Consider the following 16,614-nt stretch of genomic DNA (forward strand, 5'->3'; position numbering starts at 1 on the left):
TGGGAATATGAATTGACTGCTAAGAAACAATTTGGAAGTTTTATAAGAAATTAAATATACACTTACCTAATTCTATTCCTAGATATTTACCCAAGAGAAATGAAACCAAATACCCCAAGACTTGTACATGAATGTTCATAGCAGCTTTTTTAGGTAATGGTGTAAAACTAGAAACAACCAAAATGTTCATCAATATGTGAATACCTAAAGTGTAGTTTATCCCTACAATAGAATATTGCTCAGAAACAAAAAAGAACAAATTACTGACCCAAAAACATAGATGAATGTCAAAGTGACTACAAGTGAAAAAGAACCCAGAGCATATATAGTGTATGATTTCATGTATATAAAATTCTAGAACATGTAAACTAACCTATAGTGATCTGGGCAGTTCAGTGGTGGCCTGGGTACTGATGAGGTAGATGGGGCCGAAGGGAGGGATTAAGAAGGAACACAAGAAAATGTTTGTGGATAATGGATATATTTACTTTCTTGATTGTAGTGATGGTTTCACCGGCATATAAATATGTCAAAATGTATTAAGCTGTATATTCCAAACCTGTGCATTATATCTTATGTCAATTTAATTATCTTTAAAAATTTTAAAAGACCTTAAAAGTAGAAAAAGAAAATTGAGTGAAAAAGTTTTTATTAGAAAAAAGAAAGTCTCAAAATGAAAAGAACAGGAAGCTGTGACAATATTCAAATTAAAGGTAATGTCTTGTACAAAGGATTTAGCAAATGGAATGGTGAGCAGTAGACAAATTTTCAAATATTTATTGAACTTTAGTAATCAGGACTTGGTATTTCCTAGGTGGGTTAGTAGTGTGAAAAGATCAGTAAAGAATGATTTCACATTTGGGACCTGGGAATTCTAATTGCCTGGGACACAAGTACAGGAGCAAGAATTAGCATGAAAACATTAGGAATTTAATTTTCATTACACTGAATTTAAAATACACACGTATAGAAATGCCCAAAAAGTAGCAGTGTAATGGGTCTGAAGTTCCAAAGGTTGAGCTAGGATTTTAAGTCCTCACCAGACAGTTGATAACTGAAGTATTACTTGGTGAGATCACCTAAGAAAAGTTGAGATGTTATTTAAATGCTGAGGACCAAACCCTGAGTACTATGTGTATAGCTAGCTGGGCAGAGCAGAGGATTTCACTCTGTCAATAGGAATTTATTTTGATAATTCAACTTTCAAAACATGTACTTAGACATCAAACTTCATCAGAGTCAGAGAACTTTCAAATCCAAAAAAATCAGTCTACAGTTCTCGCTATGAATTGGTAGACATTACCAACAGAATACGCATTCCACTATTAGTTGTGAGAAGCAATAGTTTTTAGTTATTACTTGGGAAAACTCTATGATGGACATTTGGTCATGCGTGCAATTCAACCCCCCCAACATACACAAAATAACATCTGCACTTAGAATAATTCTCAATAAATGGCTCTCATTTAGACTTTTCACTAATTATGGCTGTTAACAATCATGTGATTAAGAAGAAAAATTAGCAGAATTCCACACAGCATTTTTAGCCTCATAAATTTGAAATGAGAGAATTTTCAACCATATTGCTGTTAATATTTAACCTGCCCACACCTGGTATAACAGTCCAGGCAACATTTAAGCAGCATACTTGGAGTTATTAATACCAGCTTTGACTAGACCCAATATAATGACTTACTATTGTTCATATTTGCTGAAATAGAAAAAAAATTAATCAAGTGACAAATATATAACTGTGCTATTATGCTTCCATGAAAGATATTTCCATGGATATTGAAAATATTGAATAGAAAAGCTATAATTTGGGGCTTAGGTTTAAAGCTAAATATGAAATTCTAAGTAAAAACGCAAATAAATGATTAGTAACCCATTATATATTAACTACCAAGAAATACATCCATTAAAGCTCATACATTTCATTCCTAGCAAAGTCCTAATCAGATTTAATTAACTCTTATTTTAGAAATTTCTAACAAACTTGGTTAACTAGTTTACTGCCTAAAAGCAAATTAGAAGTAATAAGCTGGCTGCAGACAGGACCTCATTTTGAAACACGCACATTAATGGCAGCAAGCTGTGATGACAGATAAAAAAGAACGTGAGAGAAAAAAGGCTTTAGAAAGCAGAAATCAGAGCTCCAAAAGCAGACCAGTCTGTGGCCATTTAGTGTGAAGTAAGCAACCTTCTTTAGTTCACTAGCCTCTCTGATGGAGGCACTAACCTCTGATGATTATATCATCACCAAATGGTTAAATATAGTAACAGTATATGAAATTAATTTTTAAAATATTTTAATAGAGTTAAAATTGGTTAATAGTTACAATCCATTCTTTACAAATCTTGTTTATGCTGTTTGTTTTCTAATAATGAATGTTCTCCCACAAAAATAAAACTTATTCATAAGTAATAATGTATCTCTTCAAAGACTTCATGATTTCAAATAAAGTACTTGTTCATTGACCCTCAGATGATCTCTTTGTATTATTCAGAACTCTTTAACTTCTACCTAACATCACAGTTATTTGTGTAGAATTGTTTTAGCTTGTTAGATTATTAGCTACTTGAAGATAGAGAATAAAAAATCAGACCCTCTAAATGTGCCTGCGTGACTCTGTCAGTTAACCAACCAACTTTTGAATTCAGCTCTGGTCATGATCTCAGGGGTCCAGTCCTGCATGGAGCTCTGCACTTGGTGCGAGCCTACATGATAGTCTCTCCCTCTCTCTCTCTCTCTCTGCTCCTCCCTCCAGCTCACACGCTCTCTCTCAAATAAATAAATCTTTTTTTAAAAATCAGACCCTCCAGGCGCCTGGGTGGCTCAGTCAGTTAAGCATCCGCTTTTGGCTCAGGTCATGATCCTGGGATGGAGTTCCACATCGGGCTCCTTGCTCAGCAGGGAGCCTGCTTTTCCCTCCACCCCTCCCCCTGCTTGTGCTCGCGCTCTCTCTCTCTCTGACAAATAAATAAAATCTTTAAAAAAGAAATCAGACCCTGTAATTCATTTTTGTATCATGCGCCCTCCAACACATTCTATAGCACCTACGATGCAGAAAGTGCTCAATAAAGAAAAAGAGACACTTACGTCCCTTATCCTTTTAGTCACAATAAATAGTGTCAAAACCTACATTTCGATAACACTGTAAAAAGTAAAATCACTTAAAGAAATTAATATATTTAATCTCAAATTCAAGTTTACTGAGAGAAAATCAGCTCAAACAGGCGAATGAAGAAAAGTATAAATTACTGAATATCCTTAAGGAATTGTAGTGTAGACAGAGCTATTGCCGCTTATTAATAAATTTTCAAAATGTACAGATTGACATTTTTTGTTAATATCATGTCATAATAATTTTATGGTCTCAAGTAGATTGCAATTTGCATTTCATGTTGAGAAAATGCTTTAAAACAAAGTAGTTTTATGGTACTATGCTCCCTTACTAAATATTTTTAAATCCCTAATTAATGGGGTCCAAAATAAATTATTTTGCCCTATATATATTATAAAGCCATGAGTCTTCATTCTCTAAGGCAATTTCTATTTAGTTTATTTTATATTCAAAAAATTATTAAGCAGAATATTTAAACTTTTGAGAGACATTTATATAAATATGTCCTAACTCCTATCTTATAACACTTCTTTTTGAAGAATATTTTCATTATCACTATATTATATTCATGGTCAGGTTTAAGGCTCAATCACAATATATTTGACATAACTTAGGATTTATTCAGAAATAAATTATAAGTTGAACATCCTAAATTTCATAAAGATAACATTTCTGATAAATGATCAATCATTTTTTTTTTAAAGATTTTATTTATTTATTTGACAGAGAGAGATCACAAGTAGGCAGAGAGGCAGGCAGAGAGAGAGAGAGAGGAGGAAGCAGGCTCCCTGCTGAGCAGAGAGCCCGATGCGGGACTCGATCCCAGGACCCTGAGATCATGACCTGAGCCAAAGGCAGCGGCTTAACCCACTGAGCCACCCAGGCGAATGATCAATCATTTTTTGATGCTTGTAGTAAAATGCTATAAAGAGAGAGAGATTAGATTTTAGTTAACAAGAGAATGCTATCTGACTGTAGTGTACAACTTTGATATCTCGGTGTAGTTTTGGGGTTATAGAAAAGGAGATGATTTCTGAACAGACAAATCCTCAGGATTCAATCACACTGGAAGATTAGAGGTTTCCTGTGTATAATAGGAAGTTTTTTTTCATATATGAAGGAGGGACAACTGGTAAACATAATAAACATTCTAGTGTAACTCATGGAGAAAAGTAGATAGCAAGATGTACAAATGTCAGAGCTGAATCAGTTTGATAAGCAAATAGCCAATCACTTGTTATTACTTTTTTTGCTTGTTAAATCCAATAAGCTCTTTTATTAATGTAACAATATAGGTGATCCTGTTTTGAAAAGATAATTATTTGAACAGGGCATTCACTCACTCATTCAATATTCAGTGCCTAAAATGTGCCAGTCGTCTGTGCCAGAAGTAGAAAATATAAATACGAATATGACATTCTTTCCCTTACAAACTGTACTGTCATCCATGGGAAAAAAAAAAATAGTTGAAAGCTGGACTTTATTAAAATTCAAAGTTTCTGCTCTGCAGAAGATAAGGTCAAGAGAATGAGAAAACAAGCCACAGACTTGGAGAAAATATTTGCAAAACACACATCTAATAAAGGGTTATTATCTAAAATATACAAAGAATTCTTGAAACTCAACAATAAGAAAATGAACAACCTGATTAAAAAATGTAAACCTGGTGATTCACAGACCTGTACCCCTGGGGATAAAAATATATGTTATAAAAAATAAAAAATTAATTAAAAAAAATCTTAAAAAATAAATACAGTTAAAAGAAAAAAAAATTTAAAAAAAATGAGCAAAAAAAACTGAACAGATACCTCACCAAAGAAATATGCCAATGGCAAATAAGAAACATATGAAAAGATGCTCAACATAATATGGCATTAGGAAAACGCAAATTTCAACAACACTGAACTACCACCGCATACCTATTAAAATGGCTGCAATACAAAACAGTGACAACACCAAATGCTAGCAAGGATGTGGAGCAATAGCCTTCCCCAAATGCAAGTCAGGGGCCTGTCACTTGAAAGGCCAATCCTCAAGAGACAGGTTTTGCCTGGAAAGGAATAGGAGCTTTATTCAGGAGGCTAGCCACCTGCAGAGACAGACTCTTCTCCAAAGGCCAACTCCGAGTTTTCTGCTTGGCGCAGAGATTTTTAAAGAGGCTTAATCAGTTAAGGAGGGCAGTGGTCTGTGACATTTCTTGATTACATTCGGACTTGATGATGCCAGGTCCAGATTTATCACAGTGCTCAGAGGTTGTGTAAGAAGTTCTAGTGCCTTGGTACCCAAGGGCTGTGCAAGAGTACTCTGTTCTTTCTGCAAAGGAGAGCAAGGTCTATAGACGTGCAAAGGAAGGTCAGTGAAGTCACCTGTGTGACTTTAAAAAAGAAAAACATTTTGGAAGAGATTTCTGGGCTAATCAGAAAGCTCAAGTAGCTTCAAACAAACCTGCTGGCCTCTGTGGCCTTGGAATGTTCTGGTCCTTCATTCCCCAAGGCCAGCTGTCTACAAATCTCAAAGAAAGTAAATTAGTTCTGTTAGAGATCAAGGGTCTTAAGTCAGCAAGCAAGGAGTGTGTTAACTTGAAGCAAGTTAACCCGTAAGACCAGTTAGAGTGCTGTTACAAAAGGAATTCTCATTCGCTGCAGGTAGAAATGCAAAATGGTACAGACCGTTTGGCAATTTCTTACAGAACTAAGCATATTCCCACCATGTGATCTGGCAATTATACTCCTTGGACTTCATGCAGATGAACTGAAAAATCATGTCTTCATAAAAACCTGCACACAGATTTAGATTGTTTTACTCATAATTGCTAACACTTGAAAGCAACTGAACTATTCTTCAGTAGGTAAATGAATAAATTGTGACACACCCAGGCAATGGAATATTATTCAACACTAAAACTAAAAGAGCTTTCAAGCCATGAAAAGACATAGAGGAAACTTCAACACATATTACTAAGTGAACTACGTATTGCATGATTCCAACTCTGTGACATTCTGGAAAAGGCAAAACCGTGGAGACCATGAAAAGATCAGTGGTTGCCAGCGGCTATGTGGGAGAGAAGGATGAACCAGCAGGGCAGATCTTTAGGGAAGTAAACCTATTCTGTATATTACAGTTGTGCATATTTAACATTATAGATCTGTCAAGACACACTGAATGTACAACACCAAGAGTGAACTCTAAGATAAACTATGGACCTTGGTGATAATGATCTGTTAGTGTAGGTTTATGGATTATAAGAAATGTGCCCCTCTGGAGAATGCGGGTGTTGACAGTTTTGGTTTTAAAAATATCATGTTTACACTAATCAAAAGAAGGATGAGTGACAATATTAGAATTAGACAAGATAGGATTTCAGAGCAAAGGAGTTTAGCAGGGCTAAAGAAAAAGTCATTTCATAATGGTAAAGGGGCCAATTAATCAAGAGGAGATAAGAAGGTTAAACATTTGTATACATAAAAGCAAAGCATCAAACTACATGAGGCAAAAACTGATAGAACTGCAAAAAGAAAGAAATCCAAAATTTTAGTTAGACATCTTACCACCCATCTTCAATCACTGATAGAACAAGTAGACTGAAAAACAGTAAAGACATAGAAGATTTGAACAGCACTGTCACACCTGATCTGACATTTATAAAGCACTCCAGTCAACATCAACAGAATATGCACTCTTTTCAAGTGTACACAGAACATGTACCTAGAGGAAATATATTCTAGTTTGAGGAGAGTTGCATTTTTCTGCATATGTATGTAGTATGATTATTTGTGCTGCTGCGACACAAAGTGAGGTAAAGAGAGGGTTACGCAGAGAGAAGTCAGAGGTCGGAGCTTGATTCGGAAACAATGGCCAAGGAACTTTATGAGGCCAGAAAAATTTAATACCCAATTTCAAGTTATCTGTGTTGTATATGCCCCTTCCCTACACTACGTAACCCCAAATCTCAGTGAATTTTTTGTATTCACAGCTGTCTCTGGTGAGCAGGAGGAGGACAAGCAGGGCATAAAATAGAGAAGGAAATGCTCCCACATCTGACTTGAAGCCAGGGCAGAGATAAAGCAGTCTCAAGACTCAGAGTAATGGGAATTCAACAAAAGCAGGAAACTGGAGTCAGAAGTGACTAGCACAAATATATTTGCCGAAATCCTGAGGGCATTGGACTTGCCATAAAACATAGTTGCAGAGTTTGACCTGACCCTATCCCATCCTGAGGCTGAGGAGCAGGGTGACCCCAGTGAACATCTGTGTTACATTTTTTCTCCCCCCACCCATCACCCTAAGAGAAAAGAAACAGTATAAATTTAACTTCTGTTATGAATGATTCCAAAGCCCTCCACCTAGAAGGCGAAAGTGGCTACGAATAGTTTTTAAATAACGATTCCATTACCTACCAACCACCCAGTTTAATTTGAGCATAGTATCTCAAGAGCTACAGCAACAAGCTGATGCCAGCAATAAGATAAAAGTGAGAAACGATGCAGGATGTGTGCAGGGAGGGAGAGCAGACATGTAGACAAGGACTTACTTTTCAAAAGTGTGCCTGGGAGGTAAAACCCAGGTGTTTATGTCTCTCTGTCCCCATATATTTAACATGTTTCAAATGATAGTATATAGGAACAGAGAAATGCTAATCGAACTTTTTGGCTAATATAGGTAGAAGGTAAAAGAAAACACGAGTTTTAGATAGTCATAGTGAATTCAAACTGTTTTAAAACATCTTCATAGAGGGGGAGGGTTTGGGGACTCAGTGACCTAAAGAGTTCAAGGAAGATCTTTGATCCAAAATTCTCTGCATTTGAATTTTTGAGAGATGCCAAATCTTGGTACCACTTGTCACATCCTACGAATCAATTTTCTTGGTGCGAACAACAAAGTTCCTTGGCCTCGTTCCTTGGACCGTAAGGCTGCCCTGCAAAGAACATCAGCATCATCCAAGACCTCCATGATTAGCAGCTGCAGTGGGACAGAGGTGACCATGAACCCAGCTCCCAGAGCGGGAAGGATCTTTCAACAGTCTGAAATCAGCATGCAACACTCTTCTATGCCCAGATCTTACTCCAAAAGGTGGTGACATTTCCTAGATTACTCACATTTGTTCCTCTGGAACCGGACATCATGCCTCCAGAGCTTAAGAAGGCACTTCATATAGTTGTAGAATCGGACTGAGGCCACACTCAAAGAGTATGAGCTTTATGAAACACAACAACAACAACAAATGTTTATGATCTTCGTCATGACTGAAGCGTCAACCGCTGCCGGGTGGTAATAAACCAGGTGTCCTCTGAGAGATGGAGTTGTGATTTTTCCCAGCTATCAAAGCAGGTTAATTCTTTAAGCTCCAGAGATATATGGTCAGGAAGGGTAGTTAAGGTTACAGAGAGGTAGGAAAAGCATTTGTGAGGGTTTTTTTCAGCACAGTTTGTAACAAAGTTCAAATTATAGGCCAACCTGTGAGGTAAGCAGACAGTTTTACAAATGACCTCCTTTCTCTTTCTGTGCCTTTTTACCATCCTTTCCCAGCACTGACCCCCTATTCTGCTATTTCGCTACAGCCCTCCTCCTCCCCATTCCTCGGCCTTCGCCTAAATAAGCTAGAGCCACACAGCCAGCAACCAGATGACACTAAACATTTCCTATTTTAAGAGAGCAGTTTGGTGAGCATATTTTTAGCAAGGTGTTAATGACTGCTAAGAACTTCATGGGTTACCCCTCTCAAATGTCTTTGCAGTGGGAGAGTGTCTTTGCAGTGGGAAAAACCATTTTTATCTTAATTCAAGAGAATGCATGAAAATGGAGGTATTTGAGCAATCAATAAATGTGGATTTAAAAAAAAATTTAAAGAGGAAAGCCATGTAGTAAGGATTTTATTCAATATAAAAAAATTTTGTTTTCATTGAAACTAAGTAGGAGGAAAAGAAAAGCAATTTGTTTGATGTGGTTCTTTCTACTGGCCTTAAGACATTTGATTCAGAAGAGCATTTTCAGTGGAACAGTAAGAAATCTAAATCAAATGTATAGTAATATCACTCTGAGTTTTACTCCATCTCTATGAAAACTGCACAGAAGCTTGTGTATGTGTCTTCCTTATTCAACATTCACAGAAAATATAAATCACAATGTGTCTTGAAAAAAAAACCTAAAGCAGACATGCCAGAGGATTCTCAATTTCCCCTTTGCTTTCAATTGTGGCTTTATCTCTCATTTTCCTCTCCCACCCACACTTTTTTTTCTTTTACTTTTTGCATTACATCACCTATCCCTGAACCTTACCTAACCAACAGACCACACGGCTTACAAAAACACAGCTCTGAGGAATTACAACTCTGACTGTTATCAGACAGAATGGCACCAAAAATCCTGAGCCAAAAACATGAAAACCAGAACAATCTCTAACAGCAAGTTTCGTGGCAATTAAAGATAAAATTGCTACCTTCACCAAACCACAAAGATACATATTTCCCTCACCTCCTTACCCTGTAAAAGTTCAACTCTGATTCAACTGCTGTCCATCAACTAAAGAAAGTTTTTAAAGTCTATTTAATTTTATTAATTTGGGTCCTCTCTCTTTTCTTTTGGATTAGTTTGGCCAGTGGTTTATCGATCTTACTGATTCTTTCAAAAAACCAGCTTCTAGTTTCATTTATGCATTCTACTGTATCTCTAGTGTCTATCTCATTGATCTTTGCTCTAATCTTGATTATTTCCCTTCTTGTGTGTGGATTTGGCTTAATTTGTTGTTGATTCTCCAGTTCTTTAAGGTTTAAAGGCAGCTGGTGTGTTCTGGATTTTTCAGTTTTTTTGAGGGAGGCTTAGATGACTATGTATTACCCCCTTAGGACCGCCTTTGCTGTATCCCATAGGTTTTGGAACGAAGTGTCTTCATTCTCATTGGTTTCCATGAATTGTTTAAGTTCTTTGATTTCCTGGTTGAGCCAAGCATTTTTAAGCAAGGTGGTCTTTAGCTTCCAGGTGTTTGAATTCCTTCTGAACTTTTTCTTGTGGTTGAGCTCCAGTTTTAAGGCTCTGTGATGTGAGAATATGCAGGGAATAATCTCAATCTTTTGGTATCAGTTGAGCCCTGATTTGTGATCCAGTATGTGGTCTTCTTTTGGTGTCAGTTGAGCCCTGGTTTGTGATCCAGTATGTGGTCTTCTTTTGGTGTCAGTTGAGCCCTGGTTTGTGACCCAGTATGTGGTCTATTCTTTTTTTTTTTTTTTTTTAAGATTTTATTTACTCATTTGACAGAACAAATGAGAGAGCACAAGCAAGCAAAGCAGCAGAGGGAGAGGAAGAAGTAAGCTCCCTGCTGAGCAGGGAGCCCCATGCAGGGTTCTATCCCAGGACCCTGGGATCATGACCTGAGCTGAAGGCAGAGGCTTAACCCACTGAGCCACCCAGGTGCCCCATGTGGTCTATTCTTTTGTATCAACACGGATGGGACTGGAAGAGATGCTGAGTGAAATAAGTCAAGCAGAGAGAGTCAATTATCATACAGTTTCGCTTATTTGTGGAGCATAAGAAATAACATGGAGGACATGGGGAGATGGAGAGGAGAAGGGAGTTGGGGGAAATTGGGGAGACAAAACATGAGACACTGTGGACTCTGAGAAATAAACAGGGTTTTGGAGGGAAGGAAGGTGGGAGGTTGGGTGAGCCTGCTGGTGGGTATTATGGAGGGTCTGTACTGCATGGAGCACTGGGTGTGGTGCATAAACAATGAAATCTGGAACACTGAAAAGAAATTTAAAAAATAAATAAATAAATTTTTTAAAAGTCTATTTGAATACTTAATTTCTTTTGTAAGTCTTCATGTGAATGTTAACATTTAAATATAAGCTTCTGTGCACAGAGCAATAAAAAGTCACATACATAGCAGGTTTTCTCAAAAATGCTTGAGACCCACTTCATTACTTCCTGGGGTCAAGATATCAGGTGGGGCAGCAGGGTTTGACTAAGGTGTATCTGCTCATAAGCAGGTAGATTAATTTCTCTCCTTCATCTGATTCCTCTTTCCCCAGTTGCCTTATCTTTGCAGCCCAAGATTATATCAAAAGGTAATTTGCTATGGATTCTTTGAGATCATTTATAAACCACTCGCAGACATAACAGATCTACAAAACCTCCTGCTTAAAACAGAGCAATCAATCTGCTTATTCTTAAGCTATGACCAGTTGCTGAATCTGCATGCATGACATATTTTTTTGCTTGTTAAAACTCCCTACTTTATTTTGATGGATTCACAGATTCGTGGAGTTGAAAAGGAGACTATGAAAGTCATCATTCATTCCAGCAGTGCTACTTCCCTCAGAATATATGCAGCAATAATAGCATCTTTCCACTGCAGAATATGTTTTACAATTTACAAAATATATACAAATGCACTCTCTCTGGTGTATGAACCCAGACATAGAGAGACATCCAGTCTCTCCTCAAATACTACCTATAATGGTGGGCTCATTATGTTTAAAGCTGTCTACGTCTCTGAATGGGAATTATGCCAGACAGGAAGAGTAAATGTAGTTCCTTCTACTGATAGCTGGGCCTCGGTTGTTCCAATCTGTCACCTGCACAACTGCAGGAAATCCAGTTTTCCCAGAAAATTCCTGGGACTATGTGCTGTGGTCCTTGCTCTGGGATGTTTCCATAGCAGTTCCAGACCATTTCTACCAACACTCTACTCTAACCTCAAACTCTGCCCCCTCACTGTCAACAATGGAACTGGATGCCTTCCCTACAAGGTCAGCCTAGAAACCTGTGCTTGCTTACAAATAACACATTTCTGTGTTTTATTATTCCTGTTATTTATTGTATTATTTTTCCTGGTCTCTCAGAGAACTTGCGGCAAGATTGCTTAGACACAGAAGTGTTACAGCAGAATGGTTCTTTTGATTCACACACGCATTCCCTTTTCCCTTAGGACACTCACAAACAGCCAGAATGGCGGGTCAAGACAAAATACAAGATTACCACCAATGGAGAAACTAGGCTTGTCATTGCTTTCGAGCACGCGGACCCAGTTACTGCACCTGGCCACACTCTTTTTTAACGAGCTATTCTCTCGAGGGGCCAACTTTCTCTTTTCTTGTAATCTGACTTCCACAGAGCCACATCTATCAGTAATATTTTTTAAATATGTTTGAATCCTGGTTTTGGACAGACTTAAACGGATGAGGATAATTGGATACTCAGCAGTAGAATCGCTGTTTGGATTGGTCATGAGAAATCCCAGTGTCTGCCAGGCCAAGACTCCTTTATACATTTCTTCTAAAATAAAAAATTCTAAAAAATTAAACTAAATTTTAAGAAATTCGACATCTTATTACCTCTTTCCCTCCCCTTTCATTTGAGGTTTGCCCTCTGGAGAAGACTTCCTCCTTTTCAAAGTCTATTTGGATCTTAGATACCTAAGATCACGTACTCGTTTCCAGCCAAAAATACCAATTCCTTCCCATTTCTTATAGGCAATTGTAGTGGATCATTAATCAGGCTAGATCAGCTTAGTTTGCTAAGGTAACTTTTAAAATGCAGAGCTCCAGGGGCAGTCAGTAAAGCAAATGGCTCTTGATTTCACCTCAGGTCATGATCTCAGGGTTGTGAGATTGAGCCCCACACTGGGCTCCATCCATGCTGAGTTTAGAGTCTGCTTAGGATTTTTCTCTTTCTCCCTCTCCCTCTGCCCCTCCCCACACTTCTCTCTCTCTCTCTCTGACTCTCTAAAAAGATAAAATAAAAAGTAACATGCAGGAGCTCCAGCTGAAGTCCAACTGTAATTAGGTAGAGTTGGATGTGTCCCTCCCTTAATCTGGGTACCATATTTCTAACAAAAAGTCCTAAGATGGTTTCTTCTGCCTAACTTTCAATAGTAGGCAGATACTGAACTAATACTTTTGAACTTCACAAAGGTTAAACTCACCCTAATCAGACCATACCACTCTTAACATAGTTCTAGTCAAAGTTACCAATGACATTCATTTGCTGAATCTAGTGACCACAGGCAAGACTCCTACATCCAGCGGCTCACTGGCCAACCCCACTACCGGGTACCTCAGACTTAACATATTCAAAACGTGGAATTTAAGAAACAATACACATGAACAATTAAAAAGGGGGGGGCAAGAAAGAAAGAAAAAGGAAAAAAAGGAAGAGAGAGGGAAGCAAGCAAACCATAACAGACTCCCAAGAGAGAACAAACTGTGGGTTGCTGGAGGGGAAGTGGGTAGGGGATGGGCTAAATGGGTGATGGGCATTCAGAAGGGCACTTGTGATGAGCACTGGGTGCTATATGTAAGTGTTGAATCACTAAATCCTACCTCTGAAACCAATTTTAGCATTTATTAACTAACTAGTATTTAAATAAAAACTTGAAATTTTTTAAAAAGTGAAGCTATCGTTTCCTCTGCTAATATGCCTCACCCACAGTCCTCCTCACCAGAATCTCTCAGTTATTCATAACGTCTTCTTTCTGGTTGCTCAGGCCAAACACCTTGGTGTTATCCTTCAGTGTTTTTTTGTTTGTTTGTTTGTTTGTTTTTGTTTGTTTGTTTGTTTATTCATTTGACAGACAGAGATCACAGGTAGGCAGAGAGGCAGGCAGAGAGAGAGGAAGGGAAGCAGGCTCCCCGCCGAGCAGAGAGCCCGACTCGGGGCTCGATCCCAGGACCCTGAGATCATGACCTGAGCCAAAGGCAGAGGCTTTAACCCACTGAGCCACCCAGGCACCCCTCAGTGTTTTTTTTTTTTTTTTTTTCACATACCTTGTCGAATTCAACAGCAAATTTGGTCAGTTCTTCTTCTTAAATATATCCAGAATTTTTGCAAGCACATCTTATATTCCCTCTAGCCTTGCTGTGATTCAAACCACCTCTCACCTGGCTTTGAACAGTGGCATCCTAACTGGTCTCCATGCTTGTCAACACGGTAGCCAAAGGGATCCCTTTAAAACACAAGCCAGCTCATGGCACTCTTTTCAATATCCTCTGACCGCTTGGCATCTCTTTCCAAGTAAAAGCCAAAAAAATTTTACAATTGCCTACCTAGCCTGGCAAGCCCTGCCTTCCCCTTCCTTCTCACCGCTCTTCCCTTACTCTCTCTGCTCTGGCCACCCTGGCCTCCTTGCGTCCCTGAACACACCAGGAACACTCCAGGCTCAGGCCTCCTGGAATGTTCCCTCCAGAGATAGCCACAGATACTACTTCCTCACGTCCTTTAAGTTTCCATTCAAGTATCATGTTGTTTAAAAAAAAAAAAAAAAGAGAGAGAGAGAAAGCGCTGGGTCTGGTGGGGAGCCAGAGCGAGAAGGGCCTAGCTGGCGGACGGGACTGTCAGCATCTTTGAAGCAGTGCCAACATGTCTGATGTTCAAGAAGCCACTAAGCAGCTCTTGGATGTGAACCTTCATGAGAACTGGAGGGCTAATCAAGTGACAGAAAGTGGTCCCAGAAGTGAGTCTGAGCACCTCCAAGTCACTATTGGAGCCACTGTACCTACTGGTTTTGAGCAAACAGCTGCAGATGAAGTGAGAGAGAAATTGGGGTCATCATGCAAAATCAGCAAAGACCGGGGCAAGATACATTTTGACATTTCAGTGGAAAGTCTGGCTCAGGTTCATTGTCTGAGATCAGTTGATAACTTATTTGTGGTTGTTAAGGAGTTTAAAGATTACCAGTTCAAAGAAACAAAGGAAGAAGTTCTCAAGGATTTTGAAGAACTGGCTGGGACGCTTCCGTGGTCAGACCCTTTAAAAGTATGGAAAATTAACACCAGTTTCAAGAAAAAAAAAAACAAAGCGCAAAAAGATAAATCAGAATTCAGGTAGAGAAAAGATTGATAATGGACAAGGAGACAAAACAGATGAGAAAGAGGATAAAAAAGGATTCACTAATAATACCTTAGATTCCCATATCTTAGACTATTATGAAAATCCAGCCGTCAAGGAAGAGATATCAACATTAGTAGGTGATGATTTGGCATCTTCCAAAGATGAGAAGGATGAAAAAGAAGAAACTCATCCTAAAGTGCTGAAGTTTAGAGTCACGTGCAACCGGGCAGGAGAGAAACACTGCTTTTCCTCAAATGAGGCTGCCAGAGATTTTGGGGGTGCTGTTCAAGATTATTTTAAGTGGAAGGCTGACATGACCAACTTTGATGTGGAGGTTCTTTTGAACATCCATGATAATGAAATTGTTGTGGGCATTGCATTGACAGAAGAGAGTCTCCACCGAAGAAATACCACACATTTTGGACCTACAACTCTTAGATCTACTCTTGCCCATGGGATGCTTAGGCTCTGTGCTCCTCAACCTACTGATATAATTGTGGATCCGATGTGTGGAACGGGAGCAATACCAATAGAGGGGGCTACTGAATGGTCTAACTGTTATCATATTGCTGGTGATAATCCGTTGGCTGTGAATAGAGCAGCAAATAACACCTCATCTTTATTGACCAAGAGCCAAATTAAAGAAGGCAAAGTGTCCTGGAGCTTGCCCATAGATGCTGTTCAGTGGGATATCTGCAATCTGCCATTGAGAACTGGCTCTGTGGACATTATTGTGACAGACATGCCATTTGGAAAAAGGATGGGCTCCAAAAAGAGAAACTGGAACCTTTATCCAGTTTGCCTATGGGAGATGAGCCGTGTCTGTAAACCAGGGACAGGCCGAGCTGCACTACTTACTCAGGACAAGAAATGCTTTACCAAAGCATTATCTAGAATGGGACATCTTTGGCAGAAGGTACATACTGTCTGGGTGAACATAGGGGGTCTTCATGCAGCAGTTTATCTTCTGAAACGTACGCCTCAAGCTTTTGTTCATCCTTCAGAACAAGATGGGGAAAGAACTCCTTGGTGATGCAAAGAATGAAGATGGTTAATGGTATTTGTGCCTCCCAACACTGGGAATGTCAGCATGAAGAACTTGGTTTGAAAGAAAAATAGTGTTAATAAAATTGCAGTTTGCAATTTTAAAAAAAGAGAGAGAGAGAGAGAGAGAGAAAGAAAGAAAGAAATTGAGCAGGTAGAAGGAAGGAAAGAAACGGAGTTCTAAAGGACCACTACTAAAAATTGTTTCCAAAAACAGGCAAAACTCAATTGTTTTTCTACCATAAAACCCATGAGGATGCTTTGGTATTTCAGGATGAGAAGTATTTTTTTAGAATTTTTAGGATTCTAATAAAAAAATAGCCCTAAGCATGTTTGATTTTAAGCTTTTTATTTTTGTGATGGCATTCCTGTAAATCTAAAGTTTATCTTTTCTAAAGTGTTCTTTTAGGTGATTTTATTGGCCTAGATTCCCTCATTAGATGCCCACTCTGCACCCTTGGAAGTTACACCCTTGCCCAGTGGATGTCCAGCTCTTCCTGCCTCCAGACCTTTATGCACACTAGTACCTCCACTGACATCTTCCTTATCCACATTCATATTGTTGCAATTCTTCATATACTCTGTGGCCCAGATCTGATTCTACTTCCTCCATGAAGCAAGC

At 38.6% G+C, this 16,614-nt stretch overlaps 1 protein-coding gene and 1 long non-coding RNA gene across 2 annotated transcripts in view; one reads left to right on the forward strand and one right to left on the reverse strand.

Moving 5' to 3' along the window:
• The window catches only part of LOC116597588, a 247,647-nt gene that overhangs the window by 219,518 nt on the left and 11,515 nt on the right, over positions 1 to 16,614 (reverse strand). The window contains exons 2-3 of the long non-coding RNA XR_004288678.1: positions 13,990 to 13,994; positions 8,222 to 8,319 (exon numbers count right to left, since the gene is read on the reverse strand). This is a non-coding gene — a long non-coding RNA (uncharacterized LOC116597588). The remainder of the gene's footprint in view (positions 1 to 8,221; positions 8,320 to 13,989; positions 13,995 to 16,614) is intronic.
• Positions 14,403 to 16,094, forward strand: LOC116597586 (THUMP domain-containing protein 3-like). Its single transcript, XM_032355515.1, is given in 2 exon segments — positions 14,403 to 14,900; positions 14,902 to 16,094. Coding segments are annotated over 2 exon segments (1,503 nt in total). The 5' UTR covers positions 14,403 to 14,477; the 3' UTR covers positions 15,982 to 16,094.

This window comes from Mustela erminea, chromosome 8 (assembly GCF_009829155.1).
Source record: "Mustela erminea isolate mMusErm1 chromosome 8, mMusErm1.Pri, whole genome shotgun sequence".
Taxonomy (NCBI): domain Eukaryota; kingdom Metazoa; phylum Chordata; class Mammalia; order Carnivora; family Mustelidae; genus Mustela; species Mustela erminea.